Source organism: Branchiostoma floridae, chromosome 15, assembly GCF_000003815.2.
Source record: "Branchiostoma floridae strain S238N-H82 chromosome 15, Bfl_VNyyK, whole genome shotgun sequence".
Classification (NCBI taxonomy): Eukaryota; Metazoa; Chordata; class Leptocardii; order Amphioxiformes; family Branchiostomatidae; genus Branchiostoma; species Branchiostoma floridae.
In genome coordinates this window covers 10,467,606-10,491,830 of record NC_049993.1, presented here as the reverse complement: position 1 = coordinate 10,491,830, position 24,225 = coordinate 10,467,606, and the positions used below count along the sequence as shown (strand labels likewise).

General features: G+C 41.9%; 7 protein-coding genes across 7 annotated transcripts in view; all 7 read left to right on the top strand.

Moving 5' to 3' along the window:
- Nucleotides 1-1,697: 1,697 nt before the first annotated feature.
- Nucleotides 1,698-4,532, top strand: LOC118432138 (fatty acid-binding protein, intestinal-like). Its single transcript, XM_035843663.1, has 4 exons — nt 1,698-1,918; nt 3,305-3,477; nt 3,814-3,927; nt 4,209-4,532. Exons 1-4 carry the CDS (start codon nt 1,834-1,836, stop codon nt 4,257-4,259), a joined length of 423 nt encoding a protein of 140 aa, XP_035699556.1. The 5' UTR covers nt 1,698-1,833; the 3' UTR covers nt 4,260-4,532.
- Nucleotides 4,533-5,478: 946 nt separating this feature from the next.
- Nucleotides 5,479-7,420, top strand: LOC118431989 (fatty acid-binding protein, liver-like). The gene is made up of 4 exons (XM_035843452.1): nt 5,479-5,730; nt 6,453-6,625; nt 6,827-6,940; nt 7,218-7,420. The coding sequence occupies exons 1-4, from the start codon at nt 5,646-5,648 to the stop codon at nt 7,266-7,268; spliced, it is 423 nt and encodes a 140-aa protein (XP_035699345.1). The 5' UTR covers nt 5,479-5,645; the 3' UTR covers nt 7,269-7,420.
- A 964-nt stretch (nt 7,421-8,384) lies between these two features.
- LOC118432459 (fatty acid-binding protein Fh15-like) lies at nt 8,385-10,590 on the top strand. The gene is made up of 4 exons (XM_035844044.1): nt 8,385-8,579; nt 9,073-9,242; nt 9,484-9,597; nt 9,928-10,590. Exons 1-4 carry the CDS (start codon nt 8,495-8,497, stop codon nt 9,976-9,978), a joined length of 420 nt encoding a protein of 139 aa, XP_035699937.1. The 5' UTR covers nt 8,385-8,494; the 3' UTR covers nt 9,979-10,590.
- A 2,391-nt stretch (nt 10,591-12,981) lies between these two features.
- On the top strand, nt 12,982-15,242 carry LOC118432509 (fatty acid-binding protein, liver-like). The gene is made up of 4 exons (XM_035844114.1): nt 12,982-13,186; nt 13,950-14,122; nt 14,528-14,641; nt 15,027-15,242. The coding sequence occupies exons 1-4, from the start codon at nt 13,102-13,104 to the stop codon at nt 15,078-15,080; spliced, it is 426 nt and encodes a 141-aa protein (XP_035700007.1). The 5' UTR covers nt 12,982-13,101; the 3' UTR covers nt 15,081-15,242.
- A 604-nt stretch (nt 15,243-15,846) lies between these two features.
- LOC118432510 lies at nt 15,847-17,785 on the top strand. The gene is made up of 4 exons (XM_035844115.1): nt 15,847-16,031; nt 16,452-16,621; nt 16,851-16,964; nt 17,416-17,785. Exons 1-4 carry the CDS (start codon nt 15,947-15,949, stop codon nt 17,464-17,466), a joined length of 420 nt encoding a protein of 139 aa, XP_035700008.1. The 5' UTR covers nt 15,847-15,946; the 3' UTR covers nt 17,467-17,785.
- An 877-nt stretch (nt 17,786-18,662) lies between these two features.
- Nucleotides 18,663-20,284, top strand: LOC118432095 (fatty acid-binding protein, liver-like). The gene is made up of 4 exons (XM_035843614.1): nt 18,663-18,882; nt 19,480-19,652; nt 19,821-19,937; nt 20,075-20,284. Exons 1-4 carry the CDS (start codon nt 18,798-18,800, stop codon nt 20,123-20,125), a joined length of 426 nt encoding a protein of 141 aa, XP_035699507.1. The 5' UTR covers nt 18,663-18,797; the 3' UTR covers nt 20,126-20,284.
- A 3,109-nt stretch (nt 20,285-23,393) lies between these two features.
- Nucleotides 23,394-24,225, top strand: part of LOC118432570 (fatty acid-binding protein, liver-like) — a 1,977-nt gene continuing 1,145 nt past the window's right edge. The window contains exon 1 of the mRNA XM_035844192.1: nt 23,394-23,571. Coding sequence (XP_035700085.1) covers nt 23,487-23,571 — 85 coding nt within the window. The 5' untranslated portion in view covers nt 23,394-23,486. The remainder of the gene's footprint in view (nt 23,572-24,225) is intronic.

Genomic DNA, 24,225 nt, shown 5'->3' with positions numbered 1-24,225 from the left:
AATGGACCAAATAATCAAGTCTATTGAAAGAGAGTAAGGAAAGAACCATTCTTTCCAGCTTTTCTACTTGAAGTATCCAGTAACCGCGATATAACATGATTCAGCCACACTTATTTTCTGCAGCTACTGGAGCTTTAAACTCGTTTGCCACCTCGCAGTAGAATCCACCCACTGTGAGAATGCAGGTTTGGGTAAGCGCAGTGGCTTAGCGCCATGGCGAGATAGCGTGATTGCCTGGTGCCCGCTGAAAGCTGCCGGTAGCATACGGCAAATGTTACTGTCAGCAGGAGGGAATGGAACGTCAGAAGGAACAAAATAACAAGAAGGTCACGACTTTCCAATCTTTAAGACTTCCAGTCTGATCCTGTCAATTTTTAGAACTAAGCATCTGCAACTCATGAGCTCGTACAAGATCTTATCGATTCTTTTATCTTACTCAGCAATGATCGTCTTGACGTCTTCTTGACGTCACAGCTTAAGATATGGGAAGGCGAATCACCAAGTCGGTATCCCGCTAAGTATTGATTTTTCCCGTTTTACTTGAAGGTGAGCAACATTTGCAAACAACGACGCTGTGTTTTTCAATTCATGTTTGAATTTGAAACTAATCACGACATATAGAAATTAACACCAGCTTTTCATATATACAATTATTTGATAATAATCATGTTTTAATTGGAAGAATAGAATTTGTTTAACTCAATGTAACCATAACTAATGTCATAACGAAGAAATAATTTAATCAAGTCTATTAGTTTTTCGACCTCTAACAAAGAATTCGATAACGACATGTGAAAAATCTGTAAAATGCGCGCGTCTTCACGACATCGCACTACACCACACAGGTAAAGAATTCAAATTGGATAAAAGCTTTTGAATTTCAAACAGTATATAACGTTATCTACATTAGAAGTGGTCTTGCGTTCTCATATCTTTGCCTCTGTCCTTCCTGTGTCCTGTATATGTTAATGCCCCTGGCGTCACCCGATATACACATTACTTGGTACAGTGGAGCTGAGTGTTGTAGAGAACAGCAAAGCACAGTTGATAACAAGCGTTACTTACTTTGTCATGGAATGTTCTAGATATAATGTTTTACGTCATAAGGTATTTACATTTCTCGAATCAAGTACAAAAGATTTACGAAAAGACTATATTGAAGATTAGAATATATCTTAAATTGCAATAACTCCCACAACGCCAAAATATAGATATACAAAAGACTGCCTTGTTATTAGAAAAGATACCGACACTCATGATTAACCCCACTCGATTGAAACATTATGTAAAAAATATGCTACTCCTTATTGTATAGTAAATATGATGTTAAGTTTTACTCTATAGTCTATACCGTTATTTTGTACTTTGTGTAATAGTTATTGCCATACATTGTACAATTGTCAAATAGAGTTCATTCACTCATTCATTGTAAAGGGATATAGGAAGGTAGCCGAGAGTTGGTGAAATACAAATTCATTTCTGTTTTATAAAAAGACGTGCCATTGTGATTCGTTCTTAATCTATAAAAATCATTTGTCATTTAACATGGACTTTGAATATAGTGAATTTGCTTACACTTATATTCAGGCATGAGAGGCTGTTTTTTCGCCATCTTTTTTAAATGCTGGACCAGCAGGCTTTGCGCATTTAGGTCAAATGTAATGAAATTCGATCGTCCAATGGTGGCCTCCTAGCGACGGCGTTCATAAGGTCACAGGGCGACACGCTTCGTTAACAATAAGGCTCGATTTCAGAGTCATAGCGTGGTGGCAGGTAGTACGATTCGAAGTGAACAGTGAGATCTGATTTTACCAGAACATCGCCAAAACGAAGATGCCATTTGACGTAGCAAAATGGAACGGAAAGTGGAAACACTGTGGACGTTCGGACAACTATCAGCAAATCATGGAGAAACTTGGTAAGTTACTTTGACAGTAATATGCATATTTGTTCAAAACACAAGACTAGCTTTGAATCTCCCATTGATGGGCTCGTAATAGCACAGATGATAATCTTTATTCTGATTGTGCAGTCAAGTTAAACGGAGTCCACATTACAACGTATACCGGTGCTGGTTAGCTGGAGCCTTGGCATCAAGTTACCCGATGACAGGCCTTCAGACATCCATTGGGAATATATAGGGTAAAGGTAAACGACGCATGACAGCTCTAGTTGGGCAAATGATTGTACCACTTTTCTATGGGGTGGGGTGGGGATTCAAGTTGTTAAGGTTTTTCCGTAGTTTTTGCAATAGAATTGACAGTACATGCACACAATAATAAGCCATGACCCTAAGGTATAAACTTTGCAAAGCGTTGGGCACTAACCTTGAATGATATTTCTTCACAACAGGATATGTTAACACACGAAAAGTCCTTCCAAATGTCATGAAAAGTTCTTCAACGATTTTAGGTTTAACATTATGGAAAAGTGCTTTATTTGGAACGAGGTCAGAGATTGCTTCTATAGACTCGGGGATACTCGTTTCAGACGAACAAAAGGTCGAAAATACTAAAGACCTTTTAAACAAGACCTTATGCAAATTCCCTCGACTTTTTGTGGTCATCTGATAGCCCTGTTTGCCCATGTCAGTAGTTCAACAATTAGTTATATGTCAAACCAGTTTACACAGGTAATTGGAGTCTTATCGTAAGTAACATTTGAACAGGTGGAGTATTACTACTAGAATTGTGATTTTCTTTACCCAAGCTATCATATGTTTCCGGCGCCCCCCTCCCCACAAACATATCGTGGAGTACATTGTGCTGCTCATGGAATGAAAAATCATTGCGATAGATTGCACACAAACATGCTGATTTGCACTACAACAAAATGGCTCCGAACACTTCATCTTTCAGGGATGATTGACACTGACACAGTATTTTCTTGCCAGTTCCGAGTTAGTGCACCATGACCTTAACATAATTACGGAAACGTCATTACCACATATCAACGGGTTTAAGCACACACATGCCCTTTTCCAATTGAGACTAGGAAACTCAGAATAATGTACTATCATGTTTTATTTTCATGAACGTTGTGAAAGGCAAAAAGAAGCACTAAAGGGATTAAAGGATTATATGAATACTTCTTACCCATCAGTTGTGTCGCATCGGACATACTGAACGTTTTTTCCTCTTCATCAACAGACCGGAAACGACACTTCCAGAAGGAAGGGTTACGAAGCAAGAGCAGTTATTAAAATGGCAAAGGAATCGGAAACGACGATGCACAACGTACAAGTTGAAATTCCTTCATGCTCTATTAAAGCTACATTTGCTTACAACGTGTCGTCACTTTACAGGTGTCCCTGCTGAGGCAATTCAGAAGTTCCAGGAAAACGAAATGTCGATGGACGTCTCGCTCTCCGGGAAGGAGTTGACGGTCAAGGTGGACTTTCTCGGGAAAACACTTGTGAACACTAACACACTGGGGGTGGAGGGCGTGGAGGAAGGGATCACAGGGAAGAAGACTCCGGTAAGCTTAGGAGATAGAAAGATGTATGCTACAACAAAGGACAACCTCTATGTGAAATCACAATGGGCAGATGAACGTTGTGTGTGTGTGTGTGTGTATGTGTGTTTGTGTGTGTTTGTGTGTGTGTCTGTGCGTGTGTCTGTCCGTGTGTGTGTGTGGGGGGGGTGCACGCGCACGTGTGTGTTTGAGAGAGAGAGAGGGGGAGAAAGACAGAGAGATACAAAGATACAGAGAAGGGGTACATTATGTGTGCCAAGATGGACGTAAGACCTATGTAGGACTCCCTCCGATATTTAAGTTCTTCTCGGTGTCTCCCTCGTTGTCTCCCAACCCCAGTCTATCTGGACCATGGAGGGGGACTGTCTGGTGGCCACGTACCCTAACTTTGACGGAAACGGGCTTGTTGTGGCACAGAGACGGCACTTTATCGACGACAACAAAATACGCATCGTAAGTATCTTTATTAAAGCAGGATTAAGTAACTTGAAGCACAGAGAGGCACATCTGGAATGTTATACTAGGAATGGACTAGCTAAAGTAATACCACATTGCGATGATCAACTTAAAACTAATTGTTTACACAGTTGCTGTTCTTGAGACAGTACTCAGTATTCTCGCAGTTTGCATTTTGTCTGACTGTTACTTTAAGGAATACCTGCAATCAGTTCGGCTTTATAGTACACATGTATAGACAGTTTTAGCGATGATTAATGTCTATTTTTTTACTCCAGGATATGAAAGCAGGTGATCTGGAGGGGTGGGTGGAGCACATCCGGTGTTAGGGCACCGAGCTGTGACGTCACTGCCGCGAATCTGCCGTGAAGAGCTTTTGAAGAGTTGTGATTTAGCTTGTGATTTTTCACAACATTTTGTTGCTATGCATTTCTTGTGAAATATTGAATTAATTGATAGTTTGTTCAAGTTCGCCATGTCTTGTTTAATGTTAGATTTTGTATTATTTTTGATTTAGTAAGTTGCTGAAGTCGATGAACTTTTTATCATTGATTAGTATTTCCTGTAATAGGCTGTGTGGTATTAAAATATTTCACAACACATTCTTGAGTTTTGTTTATTTTTTTAGTAGTTTTCATAATTATCATAATTCCATCCCGTCCGCCCTTGTACAGCTTTAAAATACTACACTCTACCCTGACCGAGAAGTACAAACTTTAAGATACTTTGTCCCTGTTAAATCTTCCATCCACACACCACTATTTCACCTTCTTCCACACCCCACTTTTCACCCTCCATACACCCCTATTAGGCCTTCCATACCCCCTCCCCATTTCACCCCCACACACACACACACCACTATTAGGCCTCCCCCATACACGCCCATTTCACTCCGCAACGCCCCCTATTTTCTAGCATGGCTGTCTATCAATGGCTTTGATATGTGTGTAGCTATACTGAACAAAAGCGTGACATATGAGCGGTGCCTTTGCACAGTGTTCCATTGTTCTGTGTGCTATGCCCTTGTAGTCTTCAGAACCGGACGGCGAGAATATTTTGCTTTAATGGTACGTGAAGTCTACGCGCCATGCCACCTGTGTGCAGACCGATTAGTAAATAATTACCACCCTTTTGTCCACGGGGCTTTATCAAATCAACACCCTTTATACGCTTGGTGTAACTAAGAGCATACTGACTTGTCCAAGCACCTAGGCCTGAGAATAAAAGGCGATTAAACATCACATTAATCAATGGTATTGTTTGTTTTTCAATGACTCATTCGACCAAGCGAACGAATGTCCATATTTGGAGTTTTTACATTCGTCTATACTTAGCACCTAACGCATGCCCATATTTGGTAGGTTTACATTTAAGCCATTTCAATTCAAATCGATCGAGTATGTCCTTCAAAATTCAAATGACTAAATCTATAACCTCTGTTTAGTGTTTCAAGTACTTGATCAGTGTTTCTCTACAAAAAACGAACATTTTAGCACATAATCTATGTATCTTACTGTGCCATTTGACCACACGCCTGACCCTGACCTAGTTCACAAGTCCTAGACGTCAACCATAATATTGAGATACGACGGCCCACGAAAGAGTCGGTACTTCAGCAGTACAGCGTCGAAGTTTTCACACACCTGAGTGAACGTCCACCAGACTAGGCCCGACCCGTTCTCTCTCACCCTGAGGAAACCACAACTCTCCACAACATGCCTTTCGACGTGAACAAATCGTCAGGAACATGGAAGCATGGGGAAAATTCAGACAACTACAAGGACATCATGGTGAAGCTTGGTGCGTATCTTTTACCGTTCTTTTAGACGTACTGATTTTGTGGTCCGTTAAGTCAAGTTGGTACTAAGGAAACAGCTCGAGTTACAAGAGGCGACAGCAGCACTGTAGACTAGAGTACAAAGGGGAAGATGTATCGATCACTACGATTTGTTATACACAAAAATATTGCAATTGATTAGAAAACTGGCCACACACTGTATTCGAAGCCAGAGCAGCAACCGAGGTAAAGTGCGACACGCCCCTTGACCCCACTAAACCGCCATGTTTGGTTGTTCAGGTTGCCTTCTCTAACAATGCCATCAGAAATCAGACTCCATTCCCTTTAAACATACTGCTATGGGAGACAATCAGAGGAAACACTCAGACACATAGTCAAATCTCAGACAGACAGACAGACAGACAGACAGACTGACAAGACAAAAACGATACTTCACTCCCTTGGGGGTGAAGTAACGGATTTGCGGTAAAGCACACTTGTATTGTGGAAAGTACCTTAAGCTTTGTGTTAGGGTGTTGTGTGAGGGTTTGTGTTACAAAGAACTGCATCATTCGACCACCAAATGAGCTCGTATCTAAATTGGTCTATATATCTTAAAGTTTCTGATAACCATGATAACTGACTTTCAAATGTTTTAGGGGTGTAGATTCAGACTGCCCACTAACATTCAGAATGGGTTGAATGCTTATAAGCTTATATTGACGTTTGTGTTTCAATTTTGCAGGCGTTCCAGCCGAAATGTGGGACCAACTGAAGAATGCGGAATTCCCCGTCAATTCCTCCCTGTCAGGGAACGTCATGACGTCTAAGGTGGAGGCCATGGGGAAAACTATCGAGAACACTTTCACTTTGGGTGTGGAGGGCGAGGAATCGGACCCGATGGGCACGAAACGAAAGGTAAGGAACAGACACAGTGTAGATTTTAGAGCTCCTGAACATCCACAGAACGCGTTATTTAGCTTGACAACATTTTCACTTGTGTTGTTGTTTCTTCTATATGATGTTGGAACTATAGTTGTGTGAAACTGCTGGTTGCACAATGATAATAATAAGTCAAAGTACATCCGAAAATTCTTTCAACTCTTTTATATCCTTCAGGTGACCTACACCATGGAAGGAGACAACCTGGTGTCTGTGTACCCGAACCATGACGGGAAGGGGCTCTCTGTCCACACCAGTCGCCATTTTGTTGACGACAACACCATAAAAGTGGTAAGGGTAATAAGGATTAATAAGCTCAGTCAATACAGTATGAAATACGTTATTGTATTGATAAAAAGCAACATTGTTTACCGTACAGAAGTATGTGATTATTCTTATAATCTCCTGGCTTGGTGACAGGTCTAGTAAAAAAAGATACTATGATGTTTGACAGACCTACAATTATTAATATCATTGGCTATAGCTTTGTAATAGCATATACGCTTACACACATAGTTTATGGTATAATATGACATTAACAATGTTGATATTTCTTTGATTATTGCAGACTTTCAAGGTCGGTGACCTCGAGGGCTGGGCAACGTCCAAGCGGTGCTAGACGTCCGAGAAGACGTTGACCTCGACGACAAAGATTTCACACATTGGAGGCCGCAACGAGCTTTTGGTTGAAGAGACTAGTGGCATGCTTTAAGGCATTTCCACTGTGTTTTATTACACTGTGAGCATCAATAAAGCTATTGGTTCTTAACACATCGATCGAGTCTATTAATTTTTCTTAGGGAAAGGTGTTCAGTGAGCAAGGAGTATGATATCTTTGGGATGTACATTCTAAAGCCAACACCATTCAAATATGTTTTAAAGTAATACATGTACGATGAATCACTAATAGATAAGCGAGAGACAAATGACATGATGACCAATCACTAATGTAGTTTCCTGTTAATCTCAGTCGTTTGTTCGGCTTCCACTTCTTTATCTGTTGATCTATGCATTAGTTTAGGTAATCAGCCCCATCAAGAAACATGAAGTGAAGTAACATGTAGATAGTTCCACACCAGACTAGACAGAGTTTTTCTTATGAACTCTGTCACTAAAGTTTTTAATTTCTGCTGGTTTCTGTTTTTGTTGGGGTCTAGTCAAGGGAAATTACTACAAGTATAGGGCATGACAAAGTTGTCACCATTAGATGCTTCATAACCATCTAATGCCCTCTGCACTAATCAAATCACGTTGCAGATGTATATCAATAATGGTGACAAAGAGACCATTACTATCCACGAAAATCGAATTTTAAGAACGTAATTTGGTCATTTGGACTTTTCCTCAGACTCTGGTTTTCGAAAGTCATTACTTTTTTATGATACAGATAAATCATCAGGAAGACAAGAAATCTGATTGGTTAGAGTTAGCCTCGAGATTCTAGGACACATACACGCGCTGGGGGAGGGGAGTTTCTTGGGTAGAAAATATATTTTGTAAATTCAGGTCGATGAATTTATTTCTGGTGACACAACGTCGTCCAAACTTCCCTGTTAGGGCACTCAAAATCAATTTTATTTCTAGCGCCCCCTCTCCTTTTCTGTTGGGGAGGGGGCAGGCTAACAAAAACTCCCTACTTGCTTCTCTAAGCTGAAGCGAATGACCCAGGCGGTTGCCACTGGTTACTAATGACCTAGCGATTGTTGTATGAGACCTGGATGCCCCGCCCACTCCGCTGTATTTGTTCAGCCATCTTGATCAGCGTTACCGGTAGTGCCAGGTGACTTTGTCCCCACACTGCCTTTTCTGAGCTTGTCTACTAAGAAGTTGTAATTTTTCTCCAAGATGCCTTACGACTTGGTCAAGGAAACAGGGACCTGGACGACCAGCAAATCCTCCGACAACTGGTCAGAATGCCTGGTGAAATTGGGTAGGTGTGTAGGAACTGAATGTGTGTTGCGGTGCATTGTGGAGGCCTTGTACCCCTGTCTTTTGTGTGTGTTCACGTTGCGTGAAAGTGATCAACTCAAGTGTGCTACCCAATATGGGTGAACTTAATTTGGGGACTACTGTATAGAAAGCCTGTGGACAGGGGGAGGGGGGCAATGCGTAAATGATTTACCCGAAGGCTTTCAATTCTCTAAAGCTGCAATGTAATCACAGCAGAATCACAGGACATCGGATATGCATGTATGTAGCGTGCACAGCAACATTACGGAATGCTTAGCGATCCCAATTGCAATGAACAAGGGCATAAATCAGCATATTGTCTTCCAAACCTCAAGCAAATTACATGCGATCTTTCTGTGTACTAAACGTTCACGTCTGACTCTGAGAGTGTGCAAAAATCAGTTCTCAAACTATACAGATGCATTGAAGACTGAAAAGAAATTAGAGTCCAACATTTTGCTTTCTTGATGCAGGTGTCCCGCCGGATATGGTAGAGAAGGTGAAGCAGGAAAAGTACGACGTGGTGGTTACCGTCTCTGGGGACACCTGCACGTACAAGATGACTGAGTTTGGCGAGACGTCGGTGAACACCTTTACGTTTGGAGTCGAGGCAGAAGAGAAGGATTCAATGGGCAGTCGTAAGGTTGGTATGATACTTTAAAAGTCAACTATTCTCATACTAGTAATACATCAATATCAAACAGATAAGTTAGTAACTTTGTGTAATACGTCTTAATGTGGTCTATTCTAGTAGAAAAAGAGGGCATAAGGGACCGACAAAGAACAGAAATATGCCATGCAGAAATACACGTCATGTGCAATATTGGTGTCAACGGAAGATCCAATAATTATTGTTATTAGATACATGTATGGTATGTGTGCAGGTGATCCACACCCTGGAAGGGGATGCCCTGGTGTCCAACTATCCCAACTATGACGGGAAGGGCATGCCACTACGGACCTCCCGCCGTTGGCTGAACGACAACACCATCCTTGCAGTAAGCCCCGTTATCTTGTGCCAATATCAACAGAATCTAGCACGTTTATAAATCTTGTACAAACGCACCGTATCCTCTCATACTCAACACTCAACAGCCTGAAAGGGCACTAGGAAACCCGTTCAAATTTGCCATACAACGTCGTTTACCTCCATATATCAACGGACATGAATTGAAAGGCGAACCGAGGTCGATATTAATGGAATACAAAATATAAGATAATCAATGTAATTTAAGATCGATTTAAGTATTTTTTCTATATATATATATATAACAAGAGTTTCATATGTTACACAATAGTAAGTTATTATTGTTGATTTTTCTCTCCAGGAGTTTAAGGTTGGTGACTTGGAAGGCTGGGTGGAGAACGTCCGTGTGTAGAAACCCGCTGGCAAGAGATTTGTCAACACCAACCAAGATTTCTACGAGATGCCCGTGCTTGATAGTTTACAGAATTGCGAAAGTTCCATAGAGATCATACAGGCTATAGCTTTTTGTGGCACAGTACTTAAATGGAAGTTTTGCAGCAACAACTACTATTATAGTGACTTTTCACAATTCATGTTTGGTTGCGTTACAGAAAGCTATTTTCCAGGTCAAGTGTTACAGGTCAAGTGTCATTCCTATATACATGATCTTTCTGTTATGCCCTTATCGACAGGGAGGGACTTAATCATTTAAAGAAGAATTTTTTGGAACAGAACTGAAATAAGTCTGACAATGGTCACCAGAGTTTCTGAATTTTTCGTCACTTGTTTTACTAGTTTTTATCGCTGCTAACTCTAGATTGTTATTGTTCTCGCACATTTTGGTGACCATATTCGGGGTACCGGGTATTCAAAGTTTGCCATGAGAAAAATATAGCGGAATAAGAATAGAACAATTACTCATTGTCAAATGTACGCATGGTAGAGAAAATTTAGTTTACGTAGCAAATATACCCATTCCCTTGCCTGTATCAGATACAAATAAAATGTGACGTGATATATTGAGTTCTTTATGGTTGCCTAACGCGCCGTTTGAGTGACATGTTTGAGTAGTTAAGTGCAACAATACCTGCCCTGATCTGTACACACTGTTGGCCCCCGTAACCAGACGACGCCAACATTTGGCTAACACCGAGAACACGCGTGCGAGTTGCTACCTGGGGGACCAACAGTAAATGATTACCAACCGTTTGTCTCAGCGGCTTCACATGTTATATGGCTTTTTGCTATGTCACTATGAACGCAATATGATACGCGTTGTGTTATAAAGATTGTGTTCAATTAAGATATTTCTCACTCACTCACTCCGGCTATTATATTCCTACTATATGAATATCATGACGCCTGCAGTGGACAGATACTATAGAACAGATCCAGGTAGTATCTTCGATTCCTAAAGAACAGGATCATTATCCTGCCCCTGATGCCCTCTTAAGTTATTATTGTGATTGGGTCCCTACTACTACTCTCTCATCACATCCAGGGGCTGAATTGCGAGGAGCTTACAAATAGGCGGGGATCTGGAGGGGCTGCCATTCGACGCCAATCAATTAAGTGACCTCAATACGACAGCTGCATTCCGTATTGTTAAGTCCCCACTTATTCTAAAACGCCGTTTGTCTTACGCCCTCCCCCTTAGTGTGAAATGTACAGCACGAACGTAAGATGCTGATTCTCACCAAGGACGTTATGTAAGAGTCCTTGTTCTCACTATACGTATCTTGATATTGTGGACACTGACATCCTCTAATCCAAGGATGGTTTGGGTCAGCAACTTAAACAAGTTGAAACATCTTTCTTTGCCAATAGCTAGGTCTCATACACCTCGTCTGTACATAAGACGTGAAATCAATATGAAAAGGCCCTGCAAGGGTTCATAGTCCAAGTCCAAGCCATGTGACGCCATCTTTTTCCACACCCCTGGTTACACGTGCAGACAGGCACTGAGCATCTCAACGTGAACGATCTTTCTCAAGTCCATTGGCCCATTGTCATTGTTTCCCTACTTCACCCCGGAAAATGCCTTTCGACGTGGCGAAAATGTGTGGCAAGTGGAAGTATGACAGCTTTTCCGACAACTATCGTCAGGTCATTAAAAACTTGGTGCGTTTCTGTTGTGTTTCTTAAAGGTACTGGAGAAATATTCGCTGTGATCATAGAGCCAAAATAATCTACCTTGCTCAACCACGAGATGCTGTAAAGAACAGCTAGTAGTGACCTAACGCCTGCACTTGTAGCTGACGAACAATCGGCTGATCGTTGTGTTCTGACAAAAAACTGTATGTTATAAGTTACTGTGGGCAAAGTTCATCGACCGGTAAGACATTTAAAGGGTATCATAGCGACTGGTGTAAAGTGCATTATCAATGTAACCTGCAATGTCTGAATATAATTTTGGAGGGTCACTTTATCTAATGGATATACATTATTCAGGTTTAATGACTGAAAAACTTTATTCACTTGTTTATGCATACAAATAAAGCGACTACTTATAACAGTGATATCAAAACATCATATTGAAGCAGACCCGTTGGCAACAAAATGGGATGTACAGTATACAGTAAAAGTCAGTTAATTGCACAACGGATTACCGCACACTTCTTTAATTGCACGGAATCCCAAAATCTCGTAGCTGGATAACTTCGCTTTGTTGCATCACTCGGATAATTGCACAAAATATGCTGAGCCTTGAGACTATGGAAAGAGAACTAGGATTTCGAATTATGTCACTCGGTGCACATTGCGAGGCACGTTCTTATATTTGACTGGGGAAATTTCTTGACAAGAGTAGGCATTCAAAACATTGATTATGTGAGGGATTCTTCTCTTGCTAGGTTTCCCCTTTCCATTAACCATTTTTGTTTTCAAAATTAGCGTCACTTTTACTGTAAAAAACACAAAAAATTACATGTATATCGTATATCATTAAGCTTTTTTCTTGTACTTATGATAATAGAATTAGGTTTCAGAGGCAAGTTGAAATTGGAGGGAAGATAGAGATTTTGAAGCTTTCCGGCTTTTCCCCAAGCAACCCATGCAGGAAATGTTGCAAGATAACATAACATGCGATTTTCCCTCGCAACATCTGCTTGACGAATAGCTGCTAGTACACCATGTACTTCTACCATGTGTCCGGCAGGTGTCGCTTCAACACATATGTTACAAGTGACGTGCAAATAAAGCAGTCAGGCATAAAACTTGATTTTCCTTGGATGTAGGTAGAATAACGCCGGTGACTCATATTGCCAGAAAAGAAATACACCAAATGCGATACGTAATGTCGCTTGATACGTGACACCGACGACCCAAGCTATATCAGCTGCACAGGTGAGAGTGACTGACGGTTGCCAATAGTTACCAAAGGCCTAGCGGACCCTGTTCTAGCCACGCCCACCCCACCTATGACCTGATTTTGTTTGCTCCTTAAAGACAGCGTTGGTGGTATTTACAAGACGTGAGTGTTACGTGTCTACCTGCTCAGTGTTCTCCTCACAAGAAGCTCTAATCACCTTACAAGATGCCTTTTCACATAGCTAAGGAGACAGGGACCTGGAAGGCGAGCGGGAACTCCGACAACTACGGCGAGATTCTGCAGAAACTGGGTAGGTTTGCTAGGCGAATCTTTTCTTTTGTGCTTGTCAAATGTTTACAGATGTAATGTGAACTGCCCAGTGGCATGACGACGTTCTTTGGAGCTAAGTGATCCAGAAATGATACCCGGCAAGCTTAGGGGTTGTGGTAGGGTCAGACCCGAAAGACTTTTTGCTCCCTCATGGTACAGGGATTGCATCACAAAGATTCCTAGATTTAGAATCATAAGTTTTCAAAACCGTTATTACTAGTTGCTACACAAACCAATACCCTCTATTAATAATAACTGAAACTTGGCTCCTATCAAAAAATAACTGAAACTTGCATTACATTTGGTCAGGTCACTTCTAGAAAACAATGTTTCATTGTAGCTCTCTAGCCACCACCTCCCGCTGCTGTAACTTTAATTACAAATCTAACACCAGCTATTAAGAAAGAAAGTTTCATTAAAAGCTCCTCCAAAACAAAAAGCAGAAAATCTATATCCGTCAATAGCTTAACTAAAGTTTGTAAGTCATTAGATATCAGAGTTCTTTGTGCAAATAAAGTATTTCATTCTATCCAACGTTTCGGTGATGTTTCAAATAGCATCTGTTAGCAGCGACACCTAGCTGCAGTGCGAAATAGAACCATCTGTCATCAGGATTTCCCTGAGGTGTGAGACGGACAGGCCTAGAATCGTCAGGTTGAAGAAAACTATTGTCTGGGTAAAAAAAACTTTGTCAACCGTGCAAATATGAAACTGAGCGGCGAACATATCCTGTTCTACCGCAGGTGTTCCGCCCGACATGTTGCCAAAGGTCCTGGAGATAGAATACTCGGTGGAGATGTCAGTTTCCGGGGACACGTTCACCTATAAGATCACAGAGTTCGGCCAGACGTCAGTCAACACCTTCACCCTGGGCGTGGAGAGCGAGGAGAAGGACGCGTGGGGCACGACAAGGATGGTGGGTAGGATCCCATTGTATCCTGGGAGACGCGGGGCACCATGGGTAGCTAGGGGCAATCAGCATCATGCCAATGCAGTGCCAGTGACCTTTTTGATAAGACATAAGGAAAAGCCAAAATGTACAATTCAGAATACACAAAGGTCACGGAATGGTATCAAACCAATATGGACCTTCTTATATAGATACAGCTTAAGCTATCGGGTATATGTGTATTAGATGTACATAGTCATTGCTATTTCAAGAGTTCGATACAGCGTAATTGTTATAGATAAAAGACCTGGTCCGAATTACGACAAGAAGCACACAACATTTCATCTACCACATTATTATGTCGCTTCTAACTTATGGATTACTAATACCAATAATATTAGTGTGCTTCTTTAAAATGCAAACCCTCTGCAGGTGACATACAGTATGGAAGGGGACTCTCTGGTGAACACCTATCCTAGCGTGGACGGGAAAGGGCTGAAGTTCAGCAGTGCTCGCCGTTTCGTGGACGACAACACCATACGTACGGTAAGTCTTTTCATTCTTATAACAAAGCGGCACCTCTTGTATTGAGATGCCTGGATTTTTAGTAACAATATCTATTAGATAAAGTTACACAAACACATACACACTATAGATCTCTTTCTCTCTCTCTCTCCCCCAGCTCTCTCTCTCTAATCTCTCTCTCACACACACCCTTGACCAAACACACAAACATATACATACACAAACATATACATACACACTCACGCACACAGAAAGATGAGAGAGGATACAGAATTTTTACTGACTCTACTTATCATATTGTGAGAACGTATATACATATAATACATATATGTAAAGCTAAAGAGAGAGAGAAAAAGACAGAATACATACAAAGAAGTGCCAAAAACGCATTTATTTCCCTCCACAGGAGCTGAAGGTTGGTGATCTTGTAGGCTGGTCGGAGGCAAAGCGAGTGGTTTAGTCGACTCTCTGCAACTTCATCATGGAATAGCAGTGCAGTGTACACAGCCAAAATGCTCCACAACGTTTGTGCCAAAGAAAACGCTGTTCAGAGTGAACAACGAGACTGTGCTTACTGCCCGTTGTCTTTGTGAGCGAATAAAAGTTGTGTAACAAAATGTGAGTGTTATTGTAATTTGTGAGTGAATGAAATGCAATGTAGATCCATCAAGAGACGAAGCCTCTCACAATGGCAAAACTAAAAGTAAAACAGTAATATTCAGACCTACCGAGTTGCTTCATTGGATAGCTAGATATAGGGTAGGGATTATTGAATACTGAGAACTTTATCCAAGAGGATCAGAGAGGCGTTTGGTTGCATGGAAGTGTTCGAGATTGGATAAGTGGATAATCTTATTCATCTATGCTAACCATCCTTTGGGAATTCATTTTGCTGCCCTGGAAACGCAACAAAACGTTGGATTAACCCGGGTGGAAGGTGGATTAGATAAGTAGAATGATGCTCTTTTATTTATCTATTTTGCTAACTCACCATTGGGAATTCATTTATTGGGCCTTGGAAACACGACAAAACGTAGGATTAACCCGGATCGTAGGCGGACTAGATACTTTCAAAGAACCTTTAAGTAAGTCAATATCTGGTCTCAATACAGGTGGAGGCAGTCATAGTGTGCTTTTGTGCTGCATCTGGCGACTGATTAGCTTAAAGACAAAGGATACTATATGCAAATTATAATTTCAATCCCCCAGAGGTTATTACTTAAGGCTCGTCACACCTAAATATTTCTTAGTTCAACGCACGACTCGCAAAGATCCTGGCCTTTCTTCCTTCATCAACGGAAAGCGAACCAAACCCTCCTATCCACAATGCCGATTGATTTGGTAAAGCTGACCGGGACCTGGAAACTCGCCAACAAGTCTGGCAACCTCGTCGAGGTTCTGCAGAAACTTGGTAAGTTAATACTTTTGGTCTAACGTTTCGGACAGACAAGACAACGTCGGGGGCACGGCTAGTATTGAACTCGGGACCTCTAGGTTCCGAGCCCAACACCCTCCCAGTTACTCCACACACGGCGCCACAATTCATTTCATTTGTGTTTTTCTGTTCAAGACGCAGAATTATGATTAATAATCGTATCCGAGCCGCGCGTACCTTACCCAACAAAGAAATCTGTGGAGATCTAAAAACATGCATTTATGTCTTATGAAGAACACTGGAAGCCTGTGATAAAAAGCAGGATTCAAAAGCTGGTCTTATTTATTGGCGACGTGCGTGGCCGACACAAGCAAAAACCCTACTAGTACACTACATTCACGATGTATCTGGATGAAAATGTTTTATTGAAAGGTTATTTTGTGTTTAATGTTTCAGGAGACCAACCGCAGCTCTCGGAGTCTGAGATGGAAACGGTTGAGGTTCAGGTAGAATACAAGAAGTCCGATAACATCGTTACCCGGAAGATCATTGTGAATGGGAGCACAATTGAGAGCACTTACACACTGGGGATAGAGTGCGAGGAACCGGGCACCCCCAACAGGAAGGTGAGGACGGACAGAAGGAGAGAGAGAGAGACAGAGAGAGATTTCGATGGATAAAACTTGACTGTTTTTTGCGTTTTCCCCAAAAAGAAAAGCCGAAGACTAGGAGTAATTTCAATAGTATCATCTACCTTCTGGTTTAAAATACTAAAGGGCAGTTTTACTCTAGATTGTTTTCTTGTGAAAAATAAGTGTATAGAACTATACTAATCTTATTTTTTTTACCCTCCAGGTGACCTACACCATTGAAGGGGACGCCCTGGTGGTCAACTATCCCAACCATGACGGGAAGGGGCTGGTGGTCCGCAAAACCCACCGATTCGTCAGCGACAAGGCCCTCCGCACGGTGAGACAGCTCAGGTTTTGTCAAGAGTTTGGTGGAACCCAAGTCTTGCTCATTGTAATAGAGTAGAGGCCAGTTGCACAACGGATTAAAGCACACTTCTGTTAACTGCACGGAATCCCCTAATCCCAAACTGGTGTGGTCAAGCTGGATAACTTCGCATTGTTGTATCAGCAGGATAATTGCACGAAATACGCGGACAAGTAGGCTGTGCAGTTAAAAGGATTCCACTGTACCTGATTTGGCTTGTGTTTTGTGCCATGAGGGAACAACTTCTAAATTATTTCTCGTAAAACTGATTCACATGAACCTTACGAAACGTTTTAGACATCGATTATAATCACTCGCTCCTGATGATAAATGTAGCTTGTAAGTGAGGTGTCTAGTATTTAACTATTGACTGGTCTATGTACGAACCATTTGATTAAAGGGTTGGCTGTTGTTTGTGCTCTAGGATTACAAGGTGGGCGATCTGGAGGGGTGGTACGAGGCCAAGAAGATCTAGATCTGACGTCCTTGATCGTAGACGCGAGCGATCCAGCACAGTGATCTGATACAGGCCGTGAACATGCCGCACTTATTCCGCCAGACTTGATGGAAGACAACTTCACACTTTTTCTGTGCTTCTCATATTTAACACACCTAAGATGTAATACCTAGCCCAATACAATACCGGTGTTGTTGAGCTTTGGTCCGCTGAACGCTGCTGTACCATTGGTGGGGAATGTACAAAGCTGGACATCGCACATCTATATCACCTTTTACGGTTTACTGCATTTAAAATGACACCATACGTACCAGAGGAACGTCATGTGTAAAATAAAATATCACCTTTTACGGTTTACTGCATTTAAAATGACACCATACGTACCAGAGGAACGTCATGTGTAAAATAAAAACTTGCACTTATTAAGAGTTTCCTGTCCTTTGTGGTCCGACACTTGACAGGTACCGAAGGTTGATGATGAGAATGGTGTGGGTGTATGATGAGATTTGTGTGGTTTAGAAAACGCTAGGATCATAAGATTTCAACAGATCTTTCAAAACTAGATTGAGCACACCAGGGTATGAAAAGTACGATATATTATCTTCATGATATGATCATGATCACAGCTTCCATGTTGTGGGGGACAGTGGTCTCCGTGATTAGTAATAAGCTGGACTCTTAGGTAGCTAATCACCTTTATAAAAAGTAACTACGGTGGATCGGGGTGTCAGGCCGTAGGGGCACTGGGACACACAAACATGAAAGCCTGCCTAGTATGCTGGGGACACAATGGTGGTCTAGCAAACACATCATCACATGGATGGCGGCAGACTACAGGAAACCTAACTATAATCTCCAAGTAGATTTCCGGTGGTGTAAGGTAGTATCAAAGCTGGCCAAGGAGTACAGCTGGCCAAAGGAGGTCAGCCTCTCTGGCCGGCTTCTCTCCTTGGCTAGCTTTGATACTATCTTATGCCCCCGGGACTCTGCCTGGAGATTAACCTAACTAAAGTCTGGAGTGTGCTTTTGTTGTGTGAGGATAGGGGCGTATGGAACCCTTTCCTTGCGCGTTACCTGTGGCGTTATGGTGAATTTTCTTAGGACACAGTAAGTGACAGGTAGAGGCAACCAGTAGGTCGAACAGCGTTACCATATATGGCAATGTTTCTGTGTGGTCACGTGTAAATATTTGGGGGATAGTCTTTGTTTAACCACGCGCCAACCCATCATACAACCTGTAGGGCATCCTGGCCACCTCCTACTTAAGCTCACGCACGCAAACCTACAGGTTGTCGAGATTCCTGTCTTTCTTAAATCTAGATCTTAGAGGTAAACCAACTAGCCTTAAGATGCCGTTTGACTTGGAGAGAGGGACTGGCACCTGGAAGCTTAGCAAGTATTCCGACAACTTCGGAGAAATCATGGTGAAACTTGGTACGTTTTTTTTGTCGTTTTTCCCATTAAAGTTTGTAGGCTGATGTTTCTGTAACGAGACAATTATAGTAAATACAGTGGAAGCCAGTTAATTGCACATCAGATTAAGGCACACTTCTATTAACTACACGGAATCCCAGAATCCCAAACCGGTGCGGTCCAGCTAGATAACTTCGCATTATTGCACCATCCGGATAATTGCACCAAATTCACTGGCAAATAGGCCGTGCAATTAAGCGGCTTCTACTGTATAGATAAAAATGTAAATGGCGTGGTTGGAGAACACAATATACTATCAATGTTGTATCCGCACTGATTAACGTTTTATCATTGTGTTCCCAAAGTGCAAAAGCTTCCAATGTATTTAGGAAGCCGCTGTCATCTTAGACTCAGTGTCCAAACACACAAAAAAAACAGGTGTATGCAAACAAAAGATGGTTGTGGTAATGAAGTCTTGAGGTGTAAGCGTTTCAATTGAGCTTCATTCTTGGGTTGCTGTGTGTAACTGAACAGTAAAGTCTGTAAATCTGAAAATGTGCATGACTCAAAAAGAAAACACACACAAAGAAGCGTCGTTAAAAATATCTAATCCTCCAGGTGTGCCGGCTGAGTATATGGACGCGTTCAAGGCAACAGAAGTCTCTATAGAATGCACGGTGTCTGGTAACACCTTTACTGACAAGGTCACCATGATGGGCAAAACCACCATCAACACCTACACGCTTGGAGAGGAGTGTGAAGAAACAGACCATACTGGCACCAAGCGGAAAGTGAGTAGAAAATTTGTAATCTGCCTGGTTTCCTGTAGAACGAAATCCAGTGATAAAGTCACAGAGTTTTCAATTGGAAGATGGTCATGACGACGTTTTTAAGAGGAATCTTCTGTGTGTACATGTGTTGGTACAAGTACACTGAGATGATTTGTTTTGTATCTCTAGGTGACCTACACCATGGACGGAGACACCCTGGTTTACGTGTACCCCAGCCATGATGACGGGAAGGGGCTGGTGGTGCGTCAGACGCTCCGTTGGATCGACGACAAGACCCTGCATCATATAAGCCTGACTTTATCTGCACTAACCATACTGCTAACTACGTAGACTTGATAATAATGATGATGAAGGAGTATTTCCGTGTGTTACGTGCTGTGCATATTGAATCTGAGGAATGATTTTTGCTACTGTGTTTCCAGACGTACAATGTCGGTGATCTTGAGGGATGGTCCGAGGGGCAGAAGGTCTAGATCTTGGGGATGACCTCCAGCAACGCGTTTGGCTGCGGTCACCCCGTTTTGTACTACAGGATGATGTTGGACAAGCTTACATCCCTTCGAGCATTTACTCCTTTCTTTCTTCAAGAAAGTAATGTTGTTTCTAATAAATCTTGTTTTGTTCCACACGCATTGCTTCGTATCTTTCGTAGCTCGACTATTTTACCTATTAGTATCAGTAAGCTATTTACACAGGTTCAATTAAGATACAGTTGCTAGTAAGCTAGTAACCTGGTATATGATTACATTAGATAGATATACGAGTACTAGGTCTAACTCATAAGTATCTGTGATCATAACCCAGTAGCTCTCTGCTATTTCACAAATTGGCTGGTGACGCTTTCTTGCTGTTGCTGATTGACTACATGTACTAAACATAGTTTGGCCGAGTACACAGCAGTAAGATAATATTTACACCAGGGATGAGTCTAAACTCTTCTTTCAAGAATGAGATCAACAGCCTGCTACATATACAATTTGTCATCCTATCAGCAAACATTGTACTGATTCTAGAAGTGACCTGTCGGGCACGTAGCGCATGTGCCCTGGATACACAAATATTTCGTACCTTTATTGAATGACAAGAGGCAGACTAACGCAACGCCAGAAACAATGTAATTGTGTTTTTACTTACATATTGCTAACTTGACGATAGGCGTAACGTTAACACATGTTTGTATTGAACACAATGAGAGTCATCTGGTAAAAGACCGTGTCTGATATACATGTAAGTACATTTACCCACGTGTCAATATTTGGAGGTGAAGACGTGTACACGTCACCAGCTAACCGTTCATGTACCCGGTCACACCCCCACCCGGCGGTCACCTTAGGCCCTGCAACCGGTCAAAAAATCCGTCAGTCTTGAATAAAGATGGCGTCAATCATCCAAAAATGTCGTTTGATTTACAGTCAGTATATCTGGAACCTGGAAGATCACCAGACAATCAGATGTAAACGTTGGAGAGATCGCAGACCCATCCCACAGGTGGCCTGCACGTGGTGAGAGACACCGAAGTTCACAAACGTGTACTCCAACTATGACGTCTGGAAGGGGCTGGCGGTCCGTCAGTCATTCAGATGGGCTTGCGATAAGACCATACTTCATGTGAGACTGGCAAGTTGCAGTACAAGCCCCAGCCGAACGAGAGACATGCCGTTTTTAATTGCAAATATACTATTATCAGGATTTTCGCTGAGAGATTGGGTCAGAGTATATTTTGTCCTTATTCCGCTTCTTGGGAGACAAGATGGACCGAGACTAAAAAGATTTAGATTTGGCGGTCTTATCCCCAAAAATGATTAGTTACATCGATTCACTACAGGCTTCCATCATACAATGTACCTTGGCCCTATAGGCACGTGGAGAACAGATGTATACTCATTTAAGCCGCCACGTTGCTTCACATGTTCACCATTGCATTGTTATTTAGATCGAGAACTAGACATGATCGTTGAATACTGTAAATGCAGAAATGTTCGCGGTGGATTAATGTTCGCGTTTTTCGCGGTGACCACCCCATCGCGAACTTAAAACCACCGCGAACATTTTTCCATGACATTAAGAGACTACCGTACATGGTGCCACCGCGAACTTAAAATTAACGCGAAAAGTCCTTTATCCCGCTAACGCGAAATTAAATCCCCGCGAACTTAAATGCATTTACAGTACGCACAGTCATCACGTACTCCCTGTATTTGACAGTCTGACATTACGGGACACACCCAGTTCATTTTGGGGTCTCTAGCCCCCTTAGAGACGCAAAAGTTGAATACAATTCATCCTAGTATAGACAGATGAGACACACATTGCCCTGAATATCACTACTATAAGAGCACCTACTGACCTAGATAACATCATCGTGGGGCCGCGTAGCACAGTGGTACTGTCTTCGCCTCGTGACCGAGAGGTTGCGGGTTCGAATCCAGCTACTATGTTACCGGTCTTGTGCCCTTGGGAAAGGCACTTTACACGGCTTTCCTCACTATACTCAGGTGAAAATGAGTACCTAGCTTCGGCTAGGGCCGTCCCTCGGATAGGACGTTAAATGGAGGTCCCGTGTATGGGGAGAGTCACACCCTATGCACGTTAAAGAACCCCCACACGTGCGATGGTGCGGTGTGAGGGAGCAAACCCTTCTGTCTGGAGTTGGTGATTCACTTCAAATCACCCGGTTGGAGGCCTGGCGAACCTCCATACCGTATCAGCCAGCGAAAGGGTATATCACCCCGTAAGGGGCGGTATAACCCCGCCGCGTGTAGACATGTGCGAACATGTGCACATGTGTGTATGGCGGCTTTGAAAAGGTGTCCTTAACACCTGTTTCGCCATACCCTCCAAATGGAGAATCCTAATAAATAAATAAATAAATAAATAAATAAATCATGACGATGTAATTTGTTTGGAGAGAGGTTTGAGTTTTATATCAAACATAAAGGATTCTGTGATAGGATGAACATATTCCACAGCACCATACTTGCCTTTTACTACGGGATATATAGAATCCACATTTTAACACAGCCTTGCCCTTTACTCAAGTGCACATTACGACCTATAGATATGAGGTAATGTGTTTGCTAAAGAGTTAAGTGCTTACATTAAAATTTGAAAAGGGTCAACGAACTTTATCGACTAATAGATTCGTCCTATTAAAAAGAGACGATGATATTTGAACCATACTTGTATGGCACAATCTAAAACATACTACAACCTATTTAGGATACGACTCTTTTATATCGCAAGTGTACGTTGTGTCAGATTGTACAGGATTTAAGTTATTATTCAGCATATATGGTAGACTTTGCACCATGGATGAGATCATACCTCCTGACTACGCGTCATGTCAACTGTAAGTCACCTTTGCGGTATATCGATCGTGCCATTAGCTTGGATTTTTGTAGGATAGGATCGTTTTGGGTACCATAAAGCCATAATTGTTGAGAATATGTGCTATGTAGTATGTATATCATATGTAATACTGAACGAGAGAGGTACTAGTACTAAGTTCAAACGCACTAGCCCGACGCTACAATAGTGACAAAAGAATGGGAACAGCAGACGTATTGTTAACAACGGTTACAGAATAAGTTTAACAAATATTTGTACGAAACATAGCAACAATCGGTTGTCAAACATCTAAATGAGCCTACACATGTCGTACAATATGGGCACATGCCTATATTTGGTGTTGACCATGTGTACTTTACCTGCCGCACCAGGCGACCTTTATAAAGCTTGTCGTACAAAGGTTCCTCCCACTTTAACTCAGACCCCAGGAGGTGAAGCTCGTCTGGTCTAGTCTTCTCCGCAGAAAAACGACAACTATCATCCAAAATGCCGTTTGACTTGGCAAAGGGTACCGGCACCTGGAAGGGAAGCAAGCGCTCCGACAACTATGGGGAAATCATGGCGAAAATGGGTAATTTTTTGTTACAAAACGGTGTAAAACGTTTGAAGTAGACGTTCCTAAGTACTACTTAACTTATTTTCTAACTCGCGGATCGTAGAACATGATGATTATTGTTTTAACCATACCACAACAACGTTTTATGCTTCTTGACAAGAATTTTGGTTCATACATCATTGTTGGCATTTAAGTTGGACTTCTATGTTTCGAGGAGATTTTACGTGTCCATAGTTTAGCATTTCGTAACTCTGATCAAGCATATTTTTCAACTATATCAAGTGTAGCCAGCTTATGGAAGACACGAAATGTTTCATAGAGAGATAAGGTTTTTTTCCAAGGTGATTGAACGTCTCCCCATCACCACCACCCACCCCCAACTGTCGAACTTCGATCACGCGGAGTTATTTATTAGCTAAGCAGTGATGGGTAATCAATATAGTCCGTTTTTTTCTATTCACCTAGGGACAAATAGAGCTTTCAATCTGACGCCATTCTTTACTTACTGCACTTGGGGCACAGGTGCGGCACTGCGGGGTTCGTTCACTGCGGCACTGTTGTGTTATTTTCGCCGTTTTTTATGATTCAGATATTACGTAATACGTAAAAGTGTCACTTAGCAGACAACAAATACCCAAAATGTAAGAAAATTTGTTATCTATCTCTGAA